The 21494-nt window shown below is 34.3% G+C and overlaps 2 protein-coding genes across 6 annotated transcripts in view; one reads left to right on the top strand and one right to left on the bottom strand.

The window, feature by feature from the left end:
- Positions 1–559: 559 nt before the first annotated feature.
- Positions 560–11030, top strand: LOC128011965 (retinoschisin-like). Its single transcript, XM_052594795.1, has 6 exons — positions 560–688; positions 1886–1911; positions 1999–2185; positions 5545–5686; positions 5842–6037; positions 10566–11030. Exons 1-6 carry the CDS (start codon positions 643–645, stop codon positions 10722–10724), a joined length of 756 nt encoding a protein of 251 aa, XP_052450755.1. The 5' UTR covers positions 560–642; the 3' UTR covers positions 10725–11030.
- Positions 11031–11981: 951 nt separating this feature from the next.
- LOC128012060 (cyclin-dependent kinase-like 5) overlaps positions 11982–21494 on the bottom strand; it is a 49387-nt gene continuing 39874 nt past the window's right edge. For 3 of the 5 annotated variants that reach the window (XM_052594978.1, XM_052594979.1, XM_052594980.1), the window contains exons 13-19: positions 21129–21230; positions 20779–20884; positions 19429–19522; positions 18654–18759; positions 17263–17385; positions 15854–16039; positions 11982–14283 (exon numbers count right to left, since the gene is read on the bottom strand). In XM_052594978.1, coding sequence (XP_052450938.1) covers positions 13951–14283; positions 15854–16039; positions 17263–17385; positions 18654–18759; positions 19429–19522; positions 20779–20884; positions 21129–21230 — 1050 coding nt within the window. In that variant the 3' untranslated portion in view covers positions 11982–13950. The remainder of the gene's footprint in view (positions 14284–15853; positions 16040–17262; positions 17386–18653; positions 18760–19428; positions 19523–20778; positions 20885–21128; positions 21231–21494) is intronic. The other 2 variants (XM_052594982.1, XM_052594981.1) reach the window with 2 other exon arrangements.

The raw sequence follows: 21494 nt of genomic DNA, 5'->3' as shown, positions 1-21494 counted from the left end.
TCGTTTTTTTAGTAAAAGCATGTAACATGCAAATACCTGCAATTATTTTTCCACCTGATTTAATGCATCTTTTTTTATATATATATAAATGACTAGCCTGATTTATTGATCAAATAGGCCTAAAATATGTTGACTTGAATAAAAACCAGTTAATTAACCAGATTACAATTTTTCAGTGTCTTATGTTTTGAGAATTTTATATGCAACTGAAAAAGTCTTAATTAGCTATTAATATAGGCCTATATCAACATATTGAATTTAACCCGAATGAAAACGAAGCTTTAATAATAGCATGCACTAAAAAAGATCCAAGATCTATTTTTTATTTTATTATTATTTACAACTCACTACTTTTAAACTGTTTATGTAAAACTATTGTTTAATCAAGAGAAAACAAAGACATGGTTTAATGAATTACTTTAAGCATTTGTAGATTTCAAAAGAAACAAAAGTGGGTACAACATTGAATCCCAACCTAGAACTCTATCAAGCTTCCTGAGATCTAAAAGAGCAACCTGTGAACAGAAAGAGGGCAGGCCGAGGTGATCAGGACTATTATTGGATGTATGGCTTCGGTGGATTACAGTAATCCAGAGCACACTGACCGCTGCTGTTCATAACACACTAGACCTGACCATCAAGATGGACGTGAAGATCCTCAGTGTGTTTCTGCTGCTGCTGACTCAAGGTACAAAGTGTGTGTGATGTGAGAGCTGGACACACCATCTGGAACTTGACAGTTATGTATTTAGACTCTAGCAGATCTTCTTAATATCTAGCAGTAAAGGGATAAATGGATAAAATAGAACAAAACGTGTGCAAAGTGATTCATTTATGGAAATTATTACTTTAATGATTTTAAAGGACCGATTACACCGATAACAGATTATGATTATTTTAAGCACGCTTTATAAGTTTTGTCTAATGCCGCTTTAAATGCTTGAGCTGTTTGTGGATTCTGATTGGCTGTCGAATTATTTATTTTTTAATCGTGCATTGGCGGGGAAATAACCTATAAAAGTCGCTCCAAATCTGATTCCACCGATATCGTCTGTTGCTGTTTTTATCGTTGTAGGCATATCCTAGCTACGCTCATAGAATTAGAAAGTTTCTAAATATATTTAGGCTACCTAAATATATTTTCTACCAATATGTAAAAAAAAAAAATATATATATTATATATATATATATATATATATATATATATATATATATATATATATATATATATATATATATATATATATATATATATATATATATTAAACATTTTAAAATACATTTCCCCCTCAATATATTTCAGTCCAAGAAAAAAATGCATTCCCATATGTCACATTTATAAAAAATAATAATAATAATAATAATAATTGAGTTGTAAAATATTTAAAACATAAAAAATTCAAAATTCAAAATTTTGCTCTACTTTTTTTTCTTTTTTAGATACAGCCTATATGTAGGCTCCTATAATACAAAAAAGTATAAGAAAATATTTTCTTGCTCCTGAAATACATATGAAGTGTTCAGATGCAAAAGCCTTTAAGTGCAGTCAGAAATTTTTGTTCAAAATTAGGATTTTTTTCCCCTATAGTTATGTTCAGATATTTAACTCAAATTGCATAGAAAAGGACCTATGCATTGCAATTAGAGTAAAATGACTCAACCCAAGCAGAGAAACATGATTTAAAATCCATATTTTAGATAAAAATTTCAGACGGCACTTTCATATGAAGATTGAAATATATTTTAAATTTCAAAAGCATATTTCACTGGCTTTCAACTTATTTTAACCATATATTTATACTTTGGCCAGTTAAAAATGTATTTTTGACTGTACTGGGATATACATTTCTTTAATTGAGACCTGTATCTCTCTGATCTCTTACAGTTTTCATTGGCGTAAATACACAGGGGGTAAGTTTAAATGTGTGTGTACGTGTACAGGTGTGTGTGTTGTTATACTGCATGACAGTGTGTGAGACTATTGTACATGTGTGTCAGGAGTTAGAGATGACATGGACTTATGAAGATGATGATGAGGTGAGTGTGAAGCAAGTGGTGGAGAATCAAACGCCGATGGGCTGTAACTGTGACTGTCAGGAGCCACGACCCACAGGAACTCCAGCCACCTGGACCTCCATCAGCACCACGCCATCCACACACAGCCCCTATCTGGACTGCATGCCGGGTCAGTACACACACACACACACAGTTGTGCACATACGTTTACATACCCTTTGCAGAATGTGCAAAATGTAAATAATTGAAACAAAATAAGAAGGGATTTTTAATGAGTCCATTGTTGGTCCTGAGTAGTTCAACTTCCTGCTGTTATTCAGAAAAATCATCCAGCTCCAGCACATTCTTTGTTTTTTTCAACATCTTCTGCATTTTTTAACCCTTTCCAGAAGTGACTGTGATTTTGAAATCTATCTTTTAACACTGAAGACAGTTGAGGGACTCTACTAACTATTAACTATTACATAACTATTACAAAAGGAGAAAACACGTACTGATGCTCAAGAAGGCCACTCATTTCATTAAGAGACGAGGGGTGTAAACTTGTTAAATTGGATGATGAATTGTACTTTTTTGTCTTCTGGGAAACATGTTAGTATTAATGTAGCTTCTGAAGTCCAGTACTTAAGGAAAAAAAATTTATGGTTAAACAAAATGAGAAGAATCATCATGTTCAAAAGTTTACACCCCCCATCTCAATCTCTCCATTTTTCAACACACTTCACCTGTTTTGTGTTCATCCATTTCTCCCATTTGCTATTTCACATTGACTATCACTCAACAGAGACTCAATATAGACTAATACAATCAGATACATCTAAGCGGGTTCGTTAATCTTTCGATTCAAATCTGAACTTCGGAGTGCGTATAATGAATCTTTCTTCTGATTTTCCCGTCTTTCTTTTTCATTAAACCATACAAACATCAAACACAGATACATAATACACAGATACAAATGTGTTGACCAGGTTGACGAAAAATGTACACATATGGATGGATATAGATATACAGTATTCATTGCTTTAAGATTCACAGAACTTTAGCTAGTTTTCATATCGTGAAATTCAGCTAACAGGAAATACAAATTAATTTACCTTTTTTTTTTTTAAATTGTTTACTGTTCCCAATATCTGGGTTAAACATATTAGATCGCTTGTTAATTATCAGTGCATAAGTGAATATACATGCTCAACTGGACGGTTGAAGAGCATTAGATAAACATGCATGTCTGTATGTGTTTACATGCATAAACAATGTTGTCTGGACCATGTGTGTCTTGAATGGCATAAACATGCAAGGTCATGCAGCATTAATTGTCACTGAAAAGATTAGAGACAAGAGCACCTCTCTGTCCCTTCAGAAGTGCATGCTTACTGATTCAGGGCATGAGGCCAACAGGCTTTAGAGTGATTACGTGAGTAACGATCATCCATAATGCATCAGCTAAAACTGATAACACATGAACCGCCCTCTGACCCCAGTTTGACAGAGCAGCAGACATAACGATCAAATTATTAACAGATCAGGAAAAAGAGACCTAGAGGACTGTGTGATGGAGACGATGAGACGAGATGAGCGAGAGACCATCAGAATGAGAATGAGAGAGTGATGGTGACTCTGAGTGAGAGTACAGAGTATCAGTGGATAATCTCATGCCTAATGATTGTGATGCCAAGATTACCGGGACTGAAATAGTCCTGCCCAATCACAAACTGCTGGAAAATATTTAGTAAATTATATTTAGTAATTCGTTTCAGTGGTGACTATCTCAAGTTAATGGCCATATGGCAGAAACATATGGTTTCTTATTACCGCCAATGATTATATGTTTTGCAATCAAATTAATAGCAAAATATGGTAGTTTTGTATGTTGTCTGAGCGTCATCTGAGGGGTTGGCATCATCTTTTCTCAGATGTTTGTAAGGGTTGGATCCAGACTGAAGCCTGTGTAATTCCTAGTTACCAAAGGACACCAAATAGATAAAAATTAGCGTAGTGGCTGTTCCAACAAAGCAAAAAATGTGTTGAACCCATGCAAAATAATGTTAACTGTTAACAATGTTCATTTGATCAGATGTAACTGAAGTACAATACATAATGTGAATGCTTGGCGAAAGAGATGTGTTTTTAATCTAGATTTAAACAGAGAGAGTGTGTCTGAACCCCGAACATTATCAGGAAGGCTATTCCAGAGTTTGGGAGCCAAATGTGAGAAAGCTCTACCTCCTTTAGTGGACTTTGCTATCCTAGGAACTACCAAAAGTCCAGTGTTTTGTGACCTTAGGGTGCGTGATGGGTTGTAGCGTGGTAGAAGTCTAGTTAGGTACGCTGGAGCTAAACCATTTAGGGCCTTATAGGTAAGTAATGATAATTTGTAACTGATACGGAACTTAATAGGTAGCCAGTGCAGAGACTGTAAAATTGGGGTAATATGATCATATTTTCTTGACCTGGTAAGGACTCTAGCTGCTGCATTTTGGACTACCTGTAGCTTGTTTATTGAAGAAGCAGGACAACCACCTAGAAGTGCATTACAATAGTCCAGTCTAGAGGTCATGAATGCATGAACTAGCTTTTCTGCATCAGAAACAGATAACATGTTTCGTAGCTTGGCAATGTTTCTAAGATGGAAGAATGCAGTTTTTGTAACATTGGAAATATGATTTTCAAAAGACAAGTTGCTGTCTAATAAAACACCCAGATTTCTGACTGTAGAGGAAGTAACAGTACATCCGTCTAGTTGCAAATTATAAACTACAAGATTCTTTGCACTGTTTTTTTGGTCCAGTAAGTAATAACTTTGTCTTATCTGAATTTAATAGAAAATTATTGGTCATCCAATCTTTTACATTTTTAACACACTCTGTTAGCTTAGATAATTTAGAAGTTTCATCTGGTCTTGTTAAGATATATAGTTGAGCATCATCAGCATAACAGTGGAAACTAATCCTGTATTTTCTAATAATATTACTAAGGGGCAACATATATACTGAAAATAGCAGAGGGCCTAGGACAGATCATTGTGGCACTTCATACTTTATTGGATTTAACTGAGATGATTGCATGTTTAAAAGTGGTAGTGATCAGAGATGTAGGATCTTAGTAAACCATTTTAAAGCCTGCTCTTTTAATACCTGTATAGTTTTGTAATCAATCAATGAATATGTCATGATCAATAGTGTCGAAACATAGTACTAAGATCAAGTAAAGCTAGCAATAAGAAGCAGCCTTAGTATTACCCAAGAAGCAAGTCATTTGTAATTTTAACAAGTGCAGTTTCTATGCCATGATGAAACCTGACTGAAATTCGTTATAGTTATTTTTATTTATTTATTTTTTAGCAGGAAGGAGCACAATTGAGCAGACAACTTTTTCTAAAATTGTACACATAAACGGAAAAATGCATTGTTCTGTAATTTCCCAGTTCAGTTCAGAAGTTGGCCCTGCTTGTGTAAATCACATTTAATATGTTGTTCTTGAGATGGTGGGCATGACCTGATGTTTTTAATGCTCCTTGTTTCCAATCAGAGTGTCCCTACCACAAACCGCTGGGGTTTGAGTCCGGGTCAGTGATGGCGGAGCAGCTTACCTGTTCAAACCAGGATCAGTATGTGGGCTGGTTCTCTTCATGGACCCCAAATAAAGCCAGACTGAACAGTCAAGGGTTTGGGTAAGTGTCTCAGAAAAACCTTCTAGCCGCACTAAATTCAGCCTGAAATTAAAGCTTGGGTTTCACCATTACCAAAACGACTAGCGCTAAATCTGATTTAACTTGTGTGGGGTCATAATAAAGCGGACACTGACTGACTTCCCGCTTTGTCGCAGCTGTGCTTGGCTATCCAAGTTCCAGGACACGAATCAGTGGCTTCAGATCGACCTCCAGGAGGTGCGGGTGGTCTCGGGTATCCTAGCTCAGGGCCGCTGTGATGCTGACGAATGGACAACGAAATACAGCCTGCAGTACCGAACCAAAGAAAACCTCAACTGGATCTATTACAAAGACCAGACCGGGAATAACAGGGTAAAATCCTCAAAATACAAGAGTGTTTATGAGTAAAATCAATAGGATTCCTCTTAAAACTGATGTTTGATCCAATGTGAAAAAAACATCAGTAACACTGTGAAGTTTTAATACTGGCCACTTCTTCTATCTACTATCCATCCAACCATACACATCCATCCGTATCTATCTATCTATCTATCTATCTATCTATCGATCTATCTATCAATCTATCTATCTATCCATCCATCTTTCTATCACTATTAAGTGACAAAACAATAGAGTTTTAACACATTATTGCCTATTTTCTGTAAAGTTTCCTATCCAAAAACACAGGGCCCATGTATGATAGGCCCGGTTTCACAGAAAGGGTTTAGGTTAAACTAGGATTAGGCCATAGTTCAATTAAGACATTTAAGTAACATGTACACTACTGGTGTGCATCTTGAGACTAAACAATGAAACTATTTCATATTTTAATATCTGTCAGTGCAAGTTTCATTAAGGGTTTTTTTTTTTTTTTTTGTCTGGGACTAAGCTTACACCTTGTCTATGAAACCGGAAGATAATATCTGTAGTCCTTTGCACAAACTGACAAACACTTATTAATGTATAGCCTTATGCAACAATTACATGTTTACATTTTAAAAACTTTATAATTATGACATAACATATTAAAATTTTCATGTAAGAGCCAGTATTTGTATCTGTAACAATCACAACATTTTTCGTATCTGCATTCGGATACAATGTTGTACGGTTACTTGATGAGATCGTTATTTCTTTTTATCTTTTTTTCCGTAGTTATCACTGGACAAGTATGTCGTGTTAAACTAAAATAATTATTAATTTCTAAAATAATATTTATCATGCAAGCAGAGTGATGTCATGACAAGCGTTAAGTGATCATCTGAAAACGACTGAATCAATTCAATGCATCGATTCAGTGGCACAAAACACTTTAAGCGAGTCTATAATGTTTAGTGAACATAAACAGATGTGTGTGTGCCGCCCAAACCAGCAAAAGATAAAGATGCAAACCTGAAGGCCAAGTAGACAATGTAGGCCTATCCTTATCTAAGCTGATCAGCCTACTCTTGAGAGAGAACTGGTTTGGTTTTTGAGAGACTGAGACGCGCAGCGTGGCTGTTTGATTGGTGAGCGCGCTTTGCTTATTCCATTCATTCGTTTCATATCGTAGCCTAAGCTTTGAATCATTGCCTGAACTCCCGAACTGATATAAATGACTCGCGATCCCCAAACTGACTCAAATGATTCGCGATCCCGCTCCGAACTCCCCAATTGATTCAAATGATTTGCGATCCCCAAACTGACTCAAATGATTCGTGAACCCGCTCCGACTTCCCGAACTGACTCAAATGATTCGCGATCCCCAAACTGACAAATGATTCGCAGGGCTCTCAAGTTTTGAAGACAGGCAAGAGTGACAACCCCCCCCCCCCCCCCCCCCTCAAGTTTTTCTATCAGTGAGACAGAAGACAGAGAAAGCTAGTCAAATACAGGCTTCTTATAGGATATATCTCTGGGTTATACAAGTTTCAAGTTTTTGAAACTTGTCATATAGTACACATAAATAACATTTATCAGTCATGAAATTTGTTGTGCTCAAAGTAATCTCAACTTTACAGAATTTTAAAAAAAAAATAGAAAGTAGATAAATAGAAGAGGTAAAAAAAAAGGATTAATTTAGGTTGAATGATTAATTCTAAAAAGTGACAAGTGTACATTTAGGAGAGTGAAGATGGTTGAGTAAAGTTCAGCATTCTGATGGCTTGAGGATAGAAGCTGTCTCTGAATCTACTAGAGCTGTTTCTGATGATCTTATATTTTCTACCAAATGGCAGAGGGGTGAATATGTTTATATTGGGATACCATACTTTTAAAAATTTTGTATCCATATTCCATCATCAGAAAGACCACTAAATCCATAGAAAAGGTGTATTTGTTGTTAATAAGCATACAGGTTAATCTCCCTATGTGACTTCAAAGCATTACCAGGCAGTTGGTGCAGTGAGTCCTGTTGGCTAAGTAACAGACACTCATGAAAAACTGATGCTAATTATCTGGGAAACATTCTCTAACAGCAGTCAAGTTGTCATTGTTTGTGTCAAACAAGTTGTGAATTTGTTGTAACAGGAGATCATTACTTACTTTGTGCTCAAAATGATGCTGGGAGCTCAGTGGTTTCCTCTGTGGGTGAACGAGGAAGATGGTGAACAATTCCAGGATGCTTTTTTTTCATTGGTTGTTGCTTTAAATCTTACCCAGATACATTAGTGCTATTTTCTGATTGGCTTTTGTGTAGCCTATTTCTTTTTTTTGATTGGCTGAACTCCAGGGGAGACGCGCTTGATTCCTGACGGTTTCCAAAGTGAGAGCGGCGCGACCAGATAACTTTTATTAACTATATATTATAAATAGTTTTTCTGCGTGAGAAATACAATGTGTGGCGGGAGTGCGTGACAAAAGAACGAAATGAGTGACTGTCACGCTCAATGCGTGACACTTGAGAGCCCTGGATTCGCGATCCCGCTCCGAACTCCAGAACTGACTCAAATGATTCGCGATCCTACTACGAACTCCCGAACTGATTTAAATGATTCGCGATCCCCAGACTGACTCAAATGATTCGCGATGTCCAAACTGACTAAAATGATTCGCGATCCCCAAACTGACTAAAATGATTCGCGATCCTGCTACGAACTCCCGAACTGATTTAAATGATTGATTCGCGATGCCCAAACTGACTCAAATGATTCGCGATCCCGCTCCGAACTCCCGAACTGACTCAAATGATTCGCGAAGCTGCTCCGAACTCCAGAACTGATTCAAATGGTTTGCTATCCCCGAACTAACTCAAAAGATTCGTAAACCCACTCCGAACTCTCAAACTGGTTCAAGTGATTCACGCTCCATACTCCGAACTCCCAAAATGACTCAAATTATTTGCAAATCCGCTTTGAACTCCTAAACTGACTCAAACTAATCAAGCTCTGAACTCCCGAACTGACTCAAATGATTCACAATCTGAAGTTCCCATCCAAATCAAATGACACCGCCAGCGCTACTATTGGCTTAGTTCTCTAATTTCATAACATTTACTTACAAATATATTTATTTTGTAATGTCCTACAAGGCAAGCAGATGGCTATGAACACAATGCGCAAAATTATGCGCTTAATGTGGCCTAATAACAGACTAAGATGATAAAGACAGTTCAATAGGCCTAGCCTATATGTCTTGTTGTTGACTCAATGTTTATACAGACCAGCAAATATGAACGTGCATTATGAAATGCATTAAGTGATTTTAAAAGGATCAGCTCCACACAGGCAAGCAGACGAGTACAGAACGCAGTGCGTGAAATTGTAAATATAATTTTGAAAATATATATTCATTAAAATAATGAACTGTAAATTTAATTTTATATTTTAATAGTATCTTTGCGAAAACGTTCATATTCTGGTGTTCTGGCAACGGATTTGCCGGTCTTGTCTTTTTCTTGCAGGACCCTGTACGTTATTGTAATAAATTAGGTTTAATCGTTTAATCACCACCACAGCATCTTGTCTCCATTGGCAACATGCACGATTTGTGACGATTGCAAATGACGTCACAGGTAGCGGAGAGTGCAAGTAGCGATTGCAAGTGACATTGTAATTTAGTTTCTTTTTTCTTGTCTTCGCCACCTGGCTACTGTTATAAAATGTTATAAAAAAAATTCAACAAAATAAAAAATAAAGACTGCAAGTGATGTCACTAGCGGAAGTGCAAGTGTCTGAGAGTGCAAGTCTGCAGCCAGACCCTCTTGCTCCTGGGATCTCAAAAAAGAAACATTTTCAATCTCCAAGGTGAACGTTATGACAACACACTCTTAGTAAAAAGGGTTCATTGGGTTCTCTATAGAACCAAAGGGTTCTTTACTCAACTCCAAAGAACCTTTTGTGCTAAACAGGTTCTATAATGACAAGTAAGTAAGCTTTATTTCTATAGCACTTTTCACAGACAAAAAAGTCACAAAGTGCTTCACAAGAAGAAAGGCCATTATTTCTTTAGGCTATTATTCATTCATATATTACATTATTCTGCTACATTTTGTATCTGTAATTAAAATATTGTTTGTAGTAACTTAATATCACATTTTAATCATGCAGATTTTTGGAGAAATACTGAAATGGCACTCTACGTGTGATATTGATTAACTACATAAAATGATATCAATATATAATTTTCTAACCCCCATATCTTGAATTTTGTGATCATTCACATGCATTCATAAATGCATTTAAATACACCGAATAATGCAGTGAAAGAACGCACTCAAAATGCACACGCGCACTAGTATGACTTCATCATGTAACTTCACATTAGCCTAGATGCGTACACTTTTTATGCACGATTTGTTTAGTTTTTGAATATACTTGAAACATAGCTAATGTTTTTGATGACAATGTTGGATTAGTCACTAGTGAGTACCACCACCCCCCCAATCATTTAATGATGTTTATGACTTGTGTTCATCCATCAGGTGTTTTATGGAAACACGGACCGATCCTCCACGGTCCAGAACCTGTTGCGTCCTCCCATCGTGGCGCGGTATCTGCGGATCCTGCCTCTGGGCTGGCACACACGCATCGCCCTCCGCCTGGAGCTGCTCATGTGCATGAACAAATGCGTCACGGGTTAAGAACCACTACAGTAATACTACAGTAAAATATACTCAGATCAGTAGGTAACAGGCAATTTGGAATAATACCATACAACTGTAGCTTCTGTGTGTACGAAATAAAACAAATAACCATTTTTGGTCTAAAACAAGTGGACTGCTTTATCATCAATGACTTGCTGATCTTTGCAAAGTTCACAAAAAAGAGGAACAGTGCATTTTGCTTTCTGAAATGATAATTGAATAAATGCCATATTGATTTGTTAAGTCATGTAACACATGAACCATTGAGCTTCCTCGTAACTGCAATTAAACAGTTAAAATTCACGACCACAAATAAAGGCTATAAATTAGCTAGCTAGCTCTGCTAGCGGCTGTTTCTGACTGAGCACAACAACCAAAATACACTACTATTATCTAATAAATGACTATAAATATAACCAGAAGATGACTCACACACTGGTCTTAATGTAATTCATCTAAAAAATACACTAGCATAAAGAGACTCTCTTTCATGTGACTGATAAGTGTTGAGCTAATCCGGTATAAAATAAAATAAAATAGAAAATCCAGTCTTAGAAATTACTAACCACCCAGCTAACAATTTTTGATTCCCAAAATGTTCTCTTTAGGTTATATCAACGTTCTGGGGAGGTTATATATATATATATATATATATATATATATATATATATATATATATATATATATATATATATATATATATATATATATATATGTGTGTGTGTGTATGTGTGTGTGTATGTGTGTGTGTGTGTGTGTGTGTGTGTGTGTGTGTGTGTGTGTTTTAATGAAACCTAAAAAAATCCATTATTTAATGTTCTGTAGGTCTACATGTTCTATTTTGGTTATAACCAAAACCTCCCCGCAACGTTATGGTTAGGTGTTGTTGTTTTGTTCTTTGCTTGTTAGTTTGTTTGGTAAGGTCCATTTTTGGTTTCAAGAATGTTCTTTTATGGTTTTCAAACTAAAAACCAAATAGGTTCCATAAGGGAAGGTTGTTTTTGATGGTGCCGACCTAGCAACTGCTATTGATGCTGAAATAAGTCATTTCAAAGAAGACAAGCTTTAGCACGTGGGTGTAGATTACAGGCAATGCTAAAATGCTAAAATTAACCTTGCACTAGTTCAATGAAGACATCTGCTACCAAAAAGTAAACTATTGTATGCAATGAGCATTTGCTCTCCTAGTGTAGTGTTTTACACATCAAGACAAAAAACATTCAGGTGCACCACTAAAGGACAGTTCACGTGCGATTTGGTTTGATTTGGTTTTATTTATTCATGGGTTCTTTTAAAACAGACAGTCGTATGGTAATTTAAATGAAATCATTAGCATCTCAACTCCTCGCTGTAGCTGAAGAGCACATGAATATAGAGCGAAACACCATCCATCGTGACAGTCCTGCGATATGAAACGTGTGGCAGTAGAAGAGACTGATGAATAAACTTCAGACACAAGGACCACGGTGATGGATTAGCGGCTTCATGATCAATATCTCCAATAATCTAGATGGTCTGAGGATAATTCCTACACATATCTCTGAAAGTAAAATGAGATGCATATCGCTGATGTGTAATCCAGCTCGGTTTTCCAGGAAAATCCTGGCGTCTGACATCTCTTGTACCCGACTGACATATGAATCATTAAAGCGCAAACGTGTAAAAACCAGCTGAGAGGAAACAAAACGCCTCCAGGAACCTTGAGCTTTATTTAGAAGATTATCTGGCGAATGTGAAATTACATATTGCATAAAATCAATAAATTATTATTATTATTATTTCTCCTCCTCGTGTATACACACACTGGCTCTATTTCCCTAAACAGAAACCATCTAAAGAGCTTCGACATCTGATATCCAGATATTGCATGTTAAACTGTATTTGCAGTGTTCAGAGAACTCTATACCTGAGGGAATCAGTGACTGATAAGATATAGTAAAAAGTAATCTTGCTTTAAGAATAAAAAAAAAAGGCATCATATAGTCTCACTTTTTTTTGTTTTTGTTTTTTTGCATTGGATCTCAATGGCCTGCAGGTGCAGCCACAACATTTTATTTGATTTGGTCAGATTTGGTTGACGTTTTTGCTTCAATTATTTAAAAGGCTTAAGAAATTTCACTGGCTGTGATTTGTAAAGACTAACAAAAGACTCACACGAAACCCAGATAGTACACGTATGTTGTCGGGACATCCCTTTTAGACCCTTCATCATCTACAGTACACTACAAGTCTGGAATAATTATGCTTTTTAATGTCTCCTCTACTCACCAAGGCTGCATTTATTTGATAAAAATTACAGTAAAAACTGAAAAAAAATTACATATTATTACAATTGAATATAACTATTTTCTGTATGAATATATTGTAAACTGTAATTTATTTTTGTGATGCAACGCTGAATTTTCAGCATCATTATTCTAATCTTCAGAGTCACATGATCTTCAATATGATGATTTTCCGCTCTATTATTGATTGTTATTTGTACTCAATATTTTTTCAGGATTCTTTGATGACATTTGTAACATTATAAATGTTTTCAATGTTGATAACTATCAGAAAGTATCATAAAAATCATCATATTTTCACGATTTCTGAAGATCATGTCACACTGAAGACTGGAGGAATGATGCTGAAAATACAGATGTGCATCACAGAAATAAATTACAGTTTAATATATATTCACATAGAAAACAGCTGTTTGAAATTGTAAAAATATTTCACAATTTTGCAGTTTTTACTGTATTTTTAAATCAAACAATTACAGCTTCGCTGAGCAGAAGAGACTACTCTCCAAATCTGAATTATTTGTTAGTGTTAGTCGTCCCTGTCGTGTGTTAGTATGACATCCACAACATTTAAGAATTAATTTACACATAAATATGACATTTAAAGCAACATACGTGCGCTATCTGGGAAGCACACGCACATATAATCGCGCATTCTTACCGTTAATTACTGTTACTCTTAATATCTACCGATTTTCACTGAATTGTATAAACAGAAAATATTTAAAGACAAAGTCGTAATATCTATATATATATACGCTGTAATATCTTATTCTATAACTTTAAAATAAATGCCAATACTGTCATCTATACATGAACCTTTAACCAAATATAAGAGTAGCTATGCAGAATCCGATATATTTATATACTACAACCAGAGTAGAAACTAAAGCAGCACGTCCAGTGCTTTACGTTTATAGATTAGGAGTGAGTCTGACTCACAGCGCTGTCTCTTTAAGGTCATTCAGGTTTGGCAAACGTGAACGAAAGTGACGAGCGAAGCCAGTGGGGCCCGCTTTGGAGCTCATCTGGTCGGGATAAGGGTTTCCCTCGGGACGTCCCAGAGCGCTGGAGTGCCAGCCGGACTCCAGGGGCCCCGGGGCCCCGTACACAGCCGAACGGCCCTTGGGCTGCATGGAGCCGAGGCCACGGGGCTCCACGAAACTCCCGCCGCCTTTGGAGGAGGGCAGGGGGTAGTGGAGATCTGCCGAGGTTTGGTTGGAGGATGAGGAGGTGGTGAGATGAAGCAGCTTCCGCAGAGACTTCAGAGGCTGAGACAGAAACAAGGCTTTACTTCACCGATGGAAACTACTGTTCACCGCATGGTTTAAGATGAATAAATAAGCTTTCCATTGATGTATGGTTTATTAGGAGGACAATATTTGAAAATCTGGAATCTGAGGGTGCAAAACAATCTAAAAATTGAGGAAAATCATCTTTAAAGTTATCAAAATGAAATTCTTAGCAATGCATATTACTAATCAAAAATTAAGTTTTGATGTAGGAGATTTACTAAATATCTTCATGCAACATGATCTTTACTTAATATCCTAATGATTTTTGGCATAAAGGAAAAATTGATCATTTTGGCCCAAACTATGTATTGTTGGATGTTAGTACAAATACTTACATTTATGCATTTAGCAGATGCTTTTATCCAAAGCAACTTCCAGTGAATTCAGACTATAAATATTTATTTTTTATCAGTACATTTATCTGTGCCACTGCTTTTGTGCTCCAGGGTCACATTTATATATCATATATTTTTATGTAATTTAAAGCATAATTTATAGAAATCAAAAACTGATTATTTTTTATATTTGAAATATACAGTATATATATATATATATATATATATATATATATTATTTTTTGAGAAGTTAATACAGAATTGATAAAAAAAATTTAATGGAATATTTTACATTTATACATTTATATAATTTACATTATCTCTATGCAAATAATCTATAAGTAATTTGTTATTACAGAATTTACAAAAAAAAAAATCAAAAACAGAATCTTTTTCATATTTTATATAATTTTTTTATGTTATAGTTTATTTATTAGTAAGTTAATACATAATTTATAAAAAAAAAATGTTTATTTATTTATCATTTTTATACCTTTATATAATAAAAAGTTATTCAAAAAACTGAATCCTTTTTATAAATCAAATGTATTTATTTGATTATTTTTATATGCAGTGTATATGCAATTGAATGCATTATTCATAAAAATCCAAAACTGACTCTTTTGATTATATAACTTATTGAGCTTTAACCACACAAGTGTACTATTAATAAATGTACTCTTAATAAAATCTATTATGCATTATTTCTGTGTTGCTTCAAAACTAAAACGTACTTTCAAGTTGATTATAATTACATTATGTAAAGTATAATATTTGTTTTTCTTGAAATAGCCCTATAGCACATGCATCACAGTCTATAAAATCTACTCCAGAAATAATATTTTCCTGTAAATATTAAAAAACACCTTTTTTCTATGTAAATTAGGCTCATTATACATAGAGTTATTTTTATGTTATGTTATTGTATAGCCATTATGTAAAAGTTTGGGGTTAGTGTGACTTTTTTTAATAATAATACTTGTATTTGTTAAGGATGCATTCAATTTGTCAAAAGTGACAGTAAAACATTAATAATGTTACAAAAGGTTTCTATTTCAAATAAATGCTGGAAAAAATTAAATCCCAAAAATATCAAATCTATCATTGTTTCCACGAAAATATTGAGCAGCAGAACTGTTTTCAACATTGATAATAATCAGAAATGCTTTCTCTGCTGCTGATCCAGTCTGATCTGAAGTGTGTGTGAGCACCTGTGAGTGTGTGTCTGGGGCTCTCTCCGAGGGCCAGTCTGCGTCCCGCTCCGGATCCTGCTCTCGTTCTCGCTCTCGTTCTCGTTCTCTCTCTCGGCTGCGAGTGCGGTGTCTGCTGCCCTGGTGTGTGTACGAGCGGGACGCTGCTTTCTGCATCAGCACCGGATCCGGCCCCTCACTCGACACCTGACCAATCACAGGCCGCACAGAGCTGTCAATCACCTCCACATCACAACAGCCCCGCATACAAGCATTATACTTGTTCTTTATTTCTAAATAATCTTTTCTTTCTTTAATATTATTATTATTATTATTATTATTATTAATCAGATTAGAGAGTAACAACACTGATAATTTTCATATTATTATTGTTTTTATTTTATAATCATTATATATATATATATATATATATATATATATATATATATATATATATATATATATGGTACGTAATATAAATATATTAATATTATGTATAATAAAATTACTGTATAACTAATAATATTACATATTATGATATTATATATAAGTAATATATTTAATTTATTTATATTATATTTTTATTATGTTTTATTTATTATATGATTTTTCAAATTAGACCATCAAAACATTAATGGCATCTTACAACAACATATTTATTATTTTAAGCATTAACTAATAATATTATTATTATTAGTTTTTATGACTATTGGTGTGTATTAATTTTTATACTATTATTAATATATTAATATATATTTTATTATGATGATGATGATTATTATTTCATTATAATTAACCAGATTAGACACAGCAAAAGCACGAATGGCTTTTCACGGCATCGTTATATTATTATATTATTATATAAATTATTTTAAAGTATTTTTTATTCAAAATGATTTCAAAAGAAATTAAGTTTAACCTTTTTTTATTATAATAAAATAAATAATTAGTCTAATAACCAAATATTAATAACCAAAGTATTCATGTTTGTTTAGACATTATTTTCTTCATACATTAAGAATCATACATTAATTTCAGCACACAAATACTACCATGTTACAACTGCATTTTACATTTTTTGTCGCTTATTTGCATTTCAGAAATGAAAATGAAGTCTTGTTGCATTGCATAAAATGCACTTCATTTATTATAAGCAAAATATCATTTCCTAAAGTTCTCTTTTCACTTTATGCTGTAATATGACATGAATATGTTTTCAACCTCAATCTGTTTCTGCAGAGAAACATGCCAACCACAGGATACAGACATGGGCGGAGTCATTCTAATGAGATGATGACATCACAGACCTGACAGCCAATGAGGAGACGCACGCGCGCCCAGCCCAGCGAAGCAGAAGTGATTAGTGCAGTGAATGACGGTTCAGTGTGTGTTAGTTAGCGGACAGTACAGTGTGTGTGAGGCTGCTGTACCAGTGCTGGGGCCACGAGGGGGCGCTCTCTCTCAGAGGAGCTGCGCGTGAAGCTCCTCTGAGAGTGAAAGAGAGGAAACAGCGCTTTCCTCACGACTGGCCGTCGCTCGTCATCAGCGTCTGTCTGCAACACAAGAGCACAACACTCACACAGAGACCCAGCTCCACTGACCACTGACAAAAATCATCCTCTACTACTAGTTTGAGGAGTTATATATTTTTTTACTAGTCATAAGTCAAAGTCAAAGTTTCTAGTCATATTTTGAATTTGTTTTTATTAGAAAAATTTTTATTTTCTTATTTTTTGTCAGTTCTTAGTAATATTTTGAACATGTTCATTTAAATTATTAAAGTTTTTGCAGTTTTTTTTCATCTATATATATTTTAGCACATCAAACATGGTAAAAACAGCATCATATATATATATATATATATATATATATATATATATAGTAAAAACACTAATGGCATCTTACAACATTTATAATTTTAAGCATTACTTAATATTAATATCATTACTTTTTGATTACTATTATTAGTTCATATTCATTTTCATACTGTTATTAATATTACATTTAATTATGATGATTATTATTTAATTATAGTTAACCAGACTAGACACAGCGAAGACATTAATGGCTTTTTTTTTTTTTTTCATCATTAGTTTCAAATATTTCAGCACATCAAGTTTAACTAAAGTTTTTATTTATTTATTTTATATATATATATTCATTTTCAAGTAACTGAAAACATTTTTAATCTAATTTAAACCTGCAAACTAAATCAACAGATTTTAATGCTCTAGAGATCTGAGATTGATTAGGGTTTACAAAATATAAAAATAAAAATAGATATTGAATGTTTTTACTTTAAAAGGCCTCATATCATGACAAATAAATTTTTTTATATATATTTTTTTTTAATATATTTTCCATATTTTCTTTTTTGTCTATATAGTTTTAATATTAATTTAATATTACCTTTTAGTTTTAGTTATTTTAGTACTTCCAGAACTTAAAATGAGCTGAAAAGAAGAGTTTTTAAATAATTTATTGGATTTCAGTTCATGTTAATTTTAGATTTTATTTCAAGCAAAAACAAAAACAAACAAAAAGCTTTTTAGTTTTAATTAACAATAACTGGTTACCCTCCCGAGAGATTTGAACGCTCTAAAAACAACTGAATATTGTTTATGGGTTAAATAATTAATTATAAAAACTACTTAAATTTTGGACTGTTCCTCTCACAAAGCTATCATGTGACTTCAAAACACTGGGCTGGGGTCAGCTGAGTCGGGAGACGGGTCTGGTTTACACTCCACTAGTGACATACTGTACACACACATTAAACTGTAAGACACACACACACACACACACAAACACACAGACTCACGGTTTGAGACTTCTTCTTCTTCTTCTTCATGGATCTGAAGAAGCCTTGTTTCTCTTTCTCTTTGGTGTGTTCTGGAGGACTCATGTCCCTCGTCTCAGACCCCGTCCTCATATAAAAGACACACTTTAATACAACTCATGCCTACAATCTCCAATCTACAATCAAAGTCATGTTATTTTAATCCTTCTAGTCAACCTACACCTACAACCTACAAAAAATAGAAATATTGCCTTGGTAATCAACTTATATTAAATAGGTTTTTAATATTTTATTTTGGTTATTATTTAGTTATTTTATTAATTTTTTTCAAGTAATGATTTTTTTATGGTTTTAGTTTTAATTAACAAGAATAAACATGGAAACTAGTCACCTGTGATTTCTCTAAAAACAAGTTTCCAATTAATTATAACAATTTTTTGTAATTTTTATTTTCATATTACAACTATTCATTTTTTTTTTACTTTTAAAATGAATCATTATTTTCAGTGAATAATGACTTTGAATTTTTATTTTTAAATGTAGACTCATTTCCTGTTTGTCATTTCCTGCCTGATTGCCCAATGCAATCAAATATTAGAAATAATTTTAAAAAGCTTCCAAACTATTAATATAAATATAGCACAGGAAGGCTACACATTAAAAAAATAAAAAATAATAATACAGTCCTTGCATGATAGATTTTTTTCACATTATCATGATGGAGCCAAATAATAATAGCACATAGAATGTATTTAGCATATTTACAGCAGGACAGTAATTAGTGCATCGCTCTCACCACGGGTCGTATGTGGGTTGGTGTATGCTGTGGCTGCTGTCCATCGTGACCCCTGAACTCTCGTGGAACGAGTTATCTGGTCTGGGAGACGGCACTGATTAAACAGAACAACATCAACCAGAGTTACAAGTGAAAACAACTGCTATAGTAACTTTTGCATTACTTCTCACTCACCCTCTCTTCCAGAACAACAACCGTTTGTGTCTTTCTAATTTTTTTTTTCAAAGTGGTATTTGTTTTGCTGGGTTTTGATTGTCCTTTCAACAATAGTTAGCATGTAATGACTGTACTGCGACGCATGCAGTGGAGACAGTTTTGTTGATTATAATGGGAGCAATTTCATTTAATTTGCATCGTGCCTGCAGTGTAGAGACTGCAGCAAACACTGCGTGAACCTATAATACGTGACTACAGTATACAGGGAACAGAAAACTTTTCAACTGCATTCATTAAAGAACATACAAGACAACATAGAAATAAAATAAAATAAACTCTGGCATCATGATAAAACATTACTTTGTTGTTATTTTTTACCCATGCACCTACATTACGCGACTACATTATGTGGAATGGAGAAATTTTCAATTGCATTTGTCAGTAAATACATTAGAGAACATAAAAAAATTAAATTTCATGTTATTTAATTCATTAACAAAATAATCCTGGTATTATGATAAAAACATTATTAATTTATTATTTATTGTGCATGAACTACAGTGCGAGGAACAGTTTTCAGGTGCATTTGTTAATAAATAGACAACAAATTTTTTATTAAATATAAACGAACACATTTTTATAAATTAATAAAATAAATCCAAGTATAATGATAATATACTACTTTGTTGTTGTTTTTTATTATTTATTATGCATGCACTAAACTGCAGGTTTGAAATTGCATTTTTTACTAAAATTAGACAATGTAGAAATAAAATAAAACAAAATCAAATTAAGAAAATGTTTTAATGATTTAATAATTGTATTAATAAATTTAAATAATCAAATTATTTATTAAATTAAATTATAAATTTACATAAATTAAAGTTACAGAATAACTGTAGTATTATAATAAAACTATTGATTTTTTATTATGCATGCACTTACAGTATATGACTACAGCACGAGAAACAGAGAGGTGTTCAATTGCATCTGCTAATAAATGTATCGGAAAACATAGAAGTAAAATCAAATTCAATTAAATTGTTATATATCATGATAACACATTACTTTATCGTTTGCTTGCAAAGAACAATCTGATAGCATGCACATTTCTTGTAGCTTGTCACTTCAAACTCTGTCTATATCATTTGTTAAAATCAGAAGCATCATGTGCACTAGTGTGAGGTGACTGACCCCTGTAGAAGCTGCCGACCCGTCGTGGCACTGAGTCGCTGTACATCATGCGGTTCTCTTTGGCCGATCCGCTGTCATCTGTGAGCTGCTCGTGATAAACACCTCCCTGCAGCATCAACATTTGTCAAAGATGCTTTCCAGCTGAAAAAGGGCTGCATGTAACACTGAGGACATTATTTATCATGAATAGTGGCAATTTCCCCTGTGTTTAAACTCCAAACAGAAGAAAAACACTACCGAAATCCCTCCGTCTGAATGAGAGAGAGAGCAAAGCAAACAGAAAAATGGGCTGCAGAAAGAGGAGGAGGTATAGAGACAGTGAAAGAGAGGGAAAGCAGGATGGTGCGGACCTCGCTCTTTTGCCGTGGCGTGTGAAAGGTGGTGGTGTTGTCCCGTGTGGACTCCCGGATTAAAGGTCGCGTGTGACTGACCTCTGCGGCCGCGGGGTCACTCTGTTTATGGAGAGATGAGAGCAGGTGAAGCACAAAGCGCCCGGCACACATTCACACAAACTCCCTGTTACAAACCCTAGTGAGCTGCCTACCTAGACAACACACTCTGACATCATACTGTACACAAACTAGAGAGAGAGAGAGGGAGAGGGAGAGAGAGAGAGAGAGAGAGAGAGAGAGAGTTAGAGAGGGAGAGAGAGAGAGGTAGAGAGACAGACAGACAGACATATAGATAGACAGAGAGTTAGACAAATAGACAGACAG

Source organism: Carassius gibelio, chromosome B23, assembly GCF_023724105.1.
Source record: "Carassius gibelio isolate Cgi1373 ecotype wild population from Czech Republic chromosome B23, carGib1.2-hapl.c, whole genome shotgun sequence".
NCBI lineage: Eukaryota > Metazoa > Chordata > Actinopteri > Cypriniformes > Cyprinidae > Carassius > Carassius gibelio.
The sequence above is the reverse complement of the archived record's forward strand: the minus strand, read 5'-3'. Positions and strand labels throughout refer to the sequence as shown.